The sequence below is a fragment of the Zalophus californianus genome, chromosome 1 (genome assembly GCF_009762305.2).
Source record: "Zalophus californianus isolate mZalCal1 chromosome 1, mZalCal1.pri.v2, whole genome shotgun sequence".
NCBI lineage: Eukaryota > Metazoa > Chordata > Mammalia > Carnivora > Otariidae > Zalophus > Zalophus californianus.
The window spans coordinates 107,652,319-107,660,826 of record NC_045595.1 but is presented as its reverse complement, the minus strand read 5'-3'; the positions used below and the strand labels follow the sequence as shown (position 1 = coordinate 107,660,826).

The 8,508-nt window shown below is 40.9% G+C and overlaps 1 protein-coding gene across 1 annotated transcript; it reads right to left on the bottom strand.

The window, feature by feature from the left end:
* Nucleotides 1-6,388: 6,388 nt before the first annotated feature.
* Nucleotides 6,389-8,276, bottom strand: RAP2B (RAP2B, member of RAS oncogene family). The gene has a single exon (XM_027583729.2). It carries the CDS (start codon nt 7,795-7,797, stop codon nt 7,246-7,248), a length of 552 nt encoding a protein of 183 aa, XP_027439530.1. The 5' UTR covers nt 7,798-8,276; the 3' UTR covers nt 6,389-7,245.
* Between the last annotated feature and the right edge of the window lie 232 nt (nt 8,277-8,508).

The following is an 8,508-nucleotide window of genomic DNA, read 5'->3' as shown; positions in this document are numbered from 1 at the left end:
TTTTGTTTGCTGTTGTCTCTGCCTTTCAAGGTAAAAGATTCTCTTTAAAAAAAGAATGCATTTGGGCTCTGTCTCAGTTTTTGACCTCTGCTCAAGATTAGTGAGGAGGAAGACCTGGTCTGGAAATATTTTTAGGCAGTCCTAAGTACATTAAAATGAATATTCCTATGATTGAATTCATTTTTTAAAAACTTCCTTCATTAGTTCTTAAAATTAGTTTTTAAAATGAAGCACAGAGACTATGCCCAAAGGTCGTATCTGTTTAGTGGGCGGCTTTCTCTAACTAGTTGGATCTGTTTCAGGCTGGACTTCAAACATAGCCTGGAGAAGACTTCTCTCTTTACACTTTTACACAGAAAACACATTTATATAGCCATTAGGTAATCAGTTCTTAGATTTTTTTATCAATTAATACAGATTACATTTGTAACAGAGAAAACCATTTGCATAAGCCATATGTGGATGAATGAAATGATATACAAAAAGAAAAATAACAGGTACTATGACAAAAACAGCTAAGTAACCAAACTCAGAGTAAAGAACTCCAAACTCAAGCCTTTTTCTACTAGATGATAAAGATGTTGAAATCAAACTTAGAAATATACTTTTGTAATTCTCTTACCCACTTACAATGTAGAATGCAAAACTATCTAAAATATATTTTAAAATATTTTTTGTTGACATATATGTTCAGAAAGAATTATGCTAGTACAGATCTCTATAGAGGCTCTTTTCTTGAATGAGATATAATTCAATATAATGTTAGTCTTTAAAGAGAATGTTTAAAAATATTATATTAATATGTATATTAAATAACATTAAAATATTCTGAATTCATGACTAAAACCAAATTTTGAAAACTTTTTTATAAATGGTCAGATAGGTGTAAAATATTAAGACCTCCGCTTTCATTATAAAACTATAAGTAGTAAATTTGCATCTCATAAATGGTTCTATAATCAGATTAAAAAAATAAGCAGTGAAGTATCTTCAGATGAACTATTCTGCTATCTCTGTAGTTCTCTACCTTACCACATTTAAAAAAAGTATGTTGTTAATTCAGGAGATAGTCTACATAAAACAGTCACTAGAAATCAACTTGCAAACTGCAGGACGTTAATAATTACAACTCCCTTCAATTTCTATGGTTTTACAATAATTGCTATTATTGTTACCTCGTACAGCTTTTCAACCAACACTTCCTTCTCAGAGCTGATTCCCTTCTTCCAATAAGTACCAAAGGCATGAAAACCAGAGACTTTGTATAAAATTACTATAAGCTTAGCAAACTTAAAGCATCAGCTTAATTCTTTGGCACACTCAGTTTTAGAAGAATATCTCCCACAAAAGAGATCTCTTACCCTGAATCTTCGCGCGAAGAACCCCAAAAGACTGTATGCCAACAATTGCTTCTTTTGTTTTAAAGAATATAATCTAAATTGTATTTTTTTTGTTTCTCATTTAAATTTTTTTAAAACAGTGAATACAAATCTCATGTCTTTTCCTCCATTTTCCCCTCTTCCCTTTGACATGAAAATATGGAAGCAACCTGATCTCCTATTTCTAAATGTTCAATTTCAGCTAACCTCAAAAAGGAAGTGGGAAACGATGCACAAAATTAGTCTCACGTGCAACAGAACAACTATTAGTTACACATACCTCATGAGATCCATTTTCATTTGCAATCTCCACATACCTTTCAAAGTTCCAATTCTCAACAAATTTACCTACTCTATTTGCCTGCCAGACAGAGCCACAGTATTATAATTGATGGCACATGCAGCTGCACTTTTCCATATACTCCTTTTGTTTAATATATGCTATTTTCACAGCTTAGAGTGATAAAAGGACAATATTGTTGCTCCTTTGCCTGGCTTCCTCCTATTTACGCATTAGTCCTTACACCACAGCTAATAGTATGTGCTCAACAAATGCTTATTGAATACTGAATAAATCAATTTCAGCTATGTTTATGGACTTCCACTGTAAACATATTCTTAACAGTCAAGAAATAATCTCAGGCTATTTTTCGGCACCTCTATCCTAAAGGCATTAATCATCTTTCTCTTTTCTATTAAAAAAACAGTGTGTTTGTTACATTGCACAATTACCACAAATAAGCCAACCAAACATATTCAAACCTCTGATAAACTTAGCCACACATAATTTTGTCAGATAATTCATTTCAAAAATGTTGTTCAGTCAGTTGGACAACAAAAGCACATAATTTCTGTTCTCTTCTAAGAAAACCTTTCCTCAAAGATTTCTGCTTAAAACCAAAGGAAGACTACAAATAGCTGCACCCTCTAATTTACAAAACAAATTAATACTCATTCTTCCAAAAGATTAAAATGCATAAGAAAACAAGATGTGTGGCAGGTTTATGGTATGCACTGTCCCAGAATGAGTAATTGTGCAACCACAAGACACTGACCGGATTCCTGGGAAGTCCAGTTAAGAAACTGTGTGTATTTACATACACACATATGACACATACATGTGCTTACCATGGCCTGAAGACTTAAATTCTCTAGTTTGTTTTGTTTTGTGTTTTTTTAGAATCCTTGCTGGGATATGTGGAAAGTTAAAATCTTTGCTTTTTAATCTTGCAACAAAGAAAAGACAAATACTAAGACATTCTTTTCAAAATTTTTGAAGGGAAGAAATGTTGATTCTTATGATTTAGGCCATGATCCTATTCTCATTTTAGTCAACTTCTGAGGTTAACCCTGGAAACCATAGCCAAACTGTTCGTGTGAACATGGTTAAACACTCTACCGGCAATGTGTCTATACTGGTCCACGCTCCACAGTTTAACAGTCTGATTGTAAATGGTCTATGCCCTCTTCAGCTATAAATTTCAATTAAGATTATTTTATGACTTTGTGGTAGATAGTACTCTAAAATGTGTGACACGGGCCTGTGTCCCTAAATATCTAGGTGGCTCTTGATAATAGTACTTATTTGGAGTTTGGACTATTTTACTGGTTTTCAAAAGTGTGGTCCCTAATACAGCAGTAGCAACGTCACCAGGAAACTTGTTAGAAATAAAAATTATGAGCTCATACTGAGACATACTATATAAGAAACTAGAAGGCCCAGCAATACCTGTTTTAACCTCCAGGTGATTTTGATACGTAGACAAGTTTAAAAACCTCTGGCTACATAATCCTAAAGCCTTCTCAAACCATCAATATCCATTGTTATTAAATCAAATATATCTTCTGGAACTAGAACCACATTCAATCAAATGCACTCAATTATTCCTAGTAATCTGAGTAAAATCTCATAATAAAAAATATCACATTCTATTAGTAATATTTAGAAATTTGCTGCATTTTCACAAGGACATTTATATTAGCAAGCTTTTCCCGATTAAGTGGACAGTGTGACAAATATTAGAGATCATTTTAACTAATACTGGTGATCTCTAAATTAAATCTTTGCTTCCTTTATAAGTAGGTGGCTTATTCCAGCTGTTGTGAAAACTAAATATATACTTTTTGTGACATCTTGCATCTATTTCTCAAGGTCAGCTGCTATGAGCAGTGTTCTCTCACTTTCCCAACCTACCTGTGAGAAATACTGGACTTAGACTCAAAAGGTACAATTACATGCTGGAGAAAACATTTATGAAACTACCAGAACAGACCAAAGAAATAAGGCATTTTAGGATCCCCTCCTGCAGAAAAGGTTAACTAGTCAGGAAGCACGAAGCCTCATACTTTTAAAGTAACCCCAAACAGATCTGATCCTAACATGTGATTCGGTGAAGTCTATTTCTATAGTTAACAACCGAGAAATTGTTTTACTTAAGCCATAAATCCCAAACATGACATTGTTAGACTTCCGATGATGATACCTTCCATTTTTCTGAGGTTCTTACCAAAGGAGGACAACAATAATCCTTTGAAATGACACAAAGCTTGGATGACAGGGACCAAAAGGAAAAGCTGTTAAAAAACAGCAGGGGTCAAATTTAAAAGTTAACTTTTGCTCTCCAAGATAAAGGTTCCATTCCCACCCAGTTTCTGTTGGGGCAGGTGATTGCCTTACAGCAAACTCCCACGCTTCCTTTAACACTCTCACGTCAACCCAACTTTTTCATGGAGACAAATGCTCCTATCTTTTCACACCATACTACTACAAGGGGCTCTTACTAGCCAAATAAGCTGACATATTCTTTAAAACAATGCCCTCAATGTCTCTCAATTTTGTCAAGAAAATAATGGAGAAAGCTACAAAACCCAGAACTACTACATTTCTGCTCCGGGCACACACACAGAATTGCTTTCATTGAGAATCCAGAAAGCATTTATTTTACAGTACTCAGTAAAAGCATATTAAAATCTTCTGCCCTGGCATCTCAGACCTATAAAGTATTTAGTCATGCAAGTGACTAAATCCTGTGTGAAGATGATTAATGCATCTAGCAACCTAGTTCATTTCCGATTTGCCGTTTTCAAACATTTTCAAACTCCTTTCAGGAGTATATACATGTCTTAAGTTAGTTAGATATTTGGCAGCACTTTATGTCAAAAGGTTTCTAAAGAAACAAACAAGAACCAAAGCCGTAAGAAACAGTCACCAAATGTCTTTTTAAAAAAATCCTTCACATAGTACTTGCTATAGGTCTTCAGAATTTTCAACTTTACATCTACCGAAGAACTAAATTTACTTAAATGCAAGACTTAACATTTGCAAAGCCATTAATTTCTCTTAATTTCTGTATTTATCATATATATACTGCCTTTCAGCTGAGTGATTCTAACCTTAGGAGATCAAGAATGAAAAAAAAATGGCCATAGGACCATCACAGGCCAATTCTCTATTCCTCCTCCATGCTGGAAGAGTGACAGGTCACCTGGGCAAAGGACAGAACATTTTAAGGCAAGATGTTAATAGTTTTAAAGATGCCTGTGGCCTGTAACTTCTTTTGGCTTCCCCAACAGAAGACTTCACCTACACTTCACACAGCTAAGGTGTTTCATGTGCTCTTGATGTATAGTCATATACTTTATTTTATTGTACAGAGGTTATATTAGTAAAGTGGCCCTTAACTGAAATAAAATAGAGTTAAAAAGCTCACACTGCCTCCTACTGTTAGAAGGAAAATTTCATGAGGTCAAAATGGTCCGCAAATTGCCGTTTAATGGGAGTAAGGAGTTTATCTTAGTTTTTTCTTTCTTTTTAATATAATGACCTATTTTCAAATAAAAACCTCAAGTATTAAGATACTGTCTGCAACCCATACAAATGTACTGCAGAAAACACTACTAGGTATAACTTCAGGGTTGGAAATGATCTTCCTCAAACATGTTTTTGACTTGGTATGTGATTTAATTAAACAAAACAAAACACTGGGGGAAAAAAAAAAAGAGGAAAGAAAGACAGAAAGAAAGAAAAGAAAGAAAAGTTAAAAGCACTGCCCTGCCTGGTCAGGTGATGAGTGACTTTACCAAATCGAAGGCAGTATTAGCAGTTGGTTTCTCCCCTTCTCTACCCACAGTGAGGGAAACCCCTCCCTGTTAGCAGAACAGATTCAACATCCTGCCGATCTTGTAGTCAAATGATAATGGCCATACCCCCAGGGCTGCCTAGACCTTTATGATTTTCTTCCATATTTAAGGAGTTGGAAGTAATGTCACCCAACTTGTCACTGAGGTATTTCTGTTGGGGGCATCATGCACCTGCCCCTATCCACCTCAGCCATGATCCTATATTAAATCACTGAATATGAAACACAGAAACACAAACAATAGTTTTGGGTTTGTTTCTTTAAAAATGACATTTGTATTAAAAGTCTTAAAATGAAGAGACAATGATTAAACGCATGTCTGGAATTAGAAATTACAATTAGAATTCTCTTGGTACATCACAACAGTAAAACTTTGCTCTTTGCTTCTGGAGGAACACCCTAGAACAGATAACCAAAAAAATTTTTAAAAATAATGTAAAAGGGGAGCTAAATACCTGAACATTTGAACACAATGAAGCAAAATAAAAAAGAAAGAAATAAGGGGGAAAAAAAAACCATTGCAAGACATGGAAATTACATTTTAAAGGCTGGAAATAATAAAGAAATTCACCAAACAACAGGCCCTATTGTCCTGGCTCCTTCAGGAAGATTACAGAAAGGAAACTAGGAAGTGGTTTGGGGAATAGCAGATTCTGGGATATGGTGGGAAGTTCACAGGTTGGCACCGGCTGGAACAGCTGAGTTTTGAAGGCACTCTGCAGACACAGGGGTGCTGGGGGCCCTGAATCACATTTTTGAAGTCTTTGTACTGTATTTTAAAGAGTTAGTCATCAAAACCTGTCACTGCCAACCAAAAAGAACAAAAAGCTAAACTTAAAAAAAAAAAAAACACACACACGCACACAATAGTACACACAAAAATGTGCAGATCTGTAACATTTTTTTTCACAGCTGATAAAAAAAAAATACTACCGTTCTCCCCCAGACTCCCTTTGATACAGTAGGTAAACAAAATAGATTTTTTTTTTCCACAAATATCAGCAGACACTTTCTGGCACCCCACACTGTATTGGCATCAGTGTTTACAGTCCCAGTTCAGATGTGCATACTTCAGATTGGATACACTGTAACAAGAATCCAACTTTGCATAGACATCCTTAGAATCACAATCAGTCACAGGGTTGCCCTTCCAAGCTGGCAGAAAAGGAACCCGATCTTAATTTCCAGCTACTCCTGGAAAACAAGGAAAAAACAAAAGTTTCTTCCCTTCCTCCTGCTCCTTCATTTGGTTCTCCCGGACTTCCTTCCATGTATTTAAAACTTGGAACTAGAAAAGGGTTGTTGGGAAAAAAAAAAAAAATATATCCCCCCTCCCTTTCCACCTTCTCCCCGTACTCTTCCTCCCCACCCCATTTTTTTTTTTTCCAGGCTGAAACTTTCGCTTGCTGGTGTCAAGCTGCCAATACAGCGCCCTAACGGCTATTTAAACGGGGAAATATGCGTCAACCAAAATCAATGAGAAACGTACATGCTTCCAAAAGCCACATTTCCACCGGGTCTCGGATGGTGAGGACGGGGGAACCCCTTCGGACACGGGGCGGAGGCAGGGGTCGCCGGCCGCAGAGGCCAGCCGGGCTCCCGGGACACCCTGGCCAATGCAAAGTCGTCTCCAATCTCAAAGCAAGAAGAGAAATCACATTGAGAGAGTCGGGTGCGTTTGGCTTTTGTGCGCAGAGCGCGGCCGGCGCGCGGCAGCCGCGGGCGCCTCAGAGGATCACGCAGGCCGAGCAGCAGCCCTCGTCCCCGTTGGGCTGCGCCGCGTAGTTCATCTGCCGCACGATCTCTGCGAACAGCTCGTCCACCGAGGCTTTGTTTTTGGCCGACGTCTCCATGAAGGGGCAGCTCCACTCCTCGGCCAGGGCCTTGCCCTCGCCGTACGAGACCTCTCGCTCGCCCTCCAGGTCCACCTTGTTACCCACCAGGATCATGGGTACACGCTCGTACCGCTTCACGCGGATGATCTGGTCCCGCATGGGCTTGATGTCCTGGAAGCTCTGCTGGTTGACGAGGCTATAGACGAGGATGAAGCCCTGGCCGTTCTTGATGTACAGGTCCCGCATGGACGCGAACTGCTCGGTGCCCGCCGTGTCCAGGATCTCCAGCACCGACGGCGACGAGTCCACCTCAATCTCCTTGCGGTAGAAGTCCTCGATGGTGGGGTCGTACTTCTCGATGAAGGAGCCCGTCACAAACTGCACGGTGAGCGCGGACTTGCCCACGCCGCCCGAGCCCAGCACCACCACTTTGTACTCTCTCATGGCTCCGTCGGCGCTTGCCGCGGCCCCGTCGGGGCTGCGCGCCGGAGAAAGCCTAGGCTTGGCGGCTGGACGACTTCTCTTCCTCAGCCTTGCAGGAAAAACCTAGGAGAGAGTGGCTAGGGAACGCAGGGCTCAGAAATCACCAAACGGGGGCCGGGAGCCGGGGGCCGGGCTGGCGAAGAAGGCGGCGCGTCCCCGGGGCGCGGGTCCCGGGCCCCGCAGCAACCCGCGGCGGCAAGCGGTAGCCTTGGCGGCGGACCGGGAGGACAATGCCGGCAGCCTGTGCGAGGCGACGGTTGCAGCTTTTCGTCGCGGCCACCCGGGAGGGCGAAAAGGTGGTGGCGGTGGGCTGCGGAGGTGGCTGCTAATTGCGCGCCGGACCGGAACGCGCGTGGCATGAGTCCCGGTAGAGCGTGCGCCCACCGCCGCGGCCCATCGCGCTCTCTCTCCCGCAGCCTCCGCGGGGCGAGGGCTTCCTACTCGCCGCGCGCAGCCCGGCCCTCCCCGCCCAGGCGAGCATGCCCAGTGCGCCGACGGCCGCGCCCGGCTGATCCGCCGCTCCTGGTTTTCCGGGGGGCCGGGCGGGGGCGGGGCTGAGGGTGGAGCTAAAGATTTGAGTTTGGTGGAGGGGATTGCGAGAGGCTCTGGTCCAGGAGCTGGATGAGAAATGTGTGGGGAGTGTGTAGGTGTTTGAGGGGTGCTGGGAAAGCT

Bases quoted from the DNA above. Each gene is read 5' to 3' on its own strand.
- RAP2B (XM_027583729.2), bottom strand. From the start codon at position 7,797: ATGAGAGAGTACAAAGTGGTGGTGCTGGGCTCGGGCGGCGTGGGCAAG.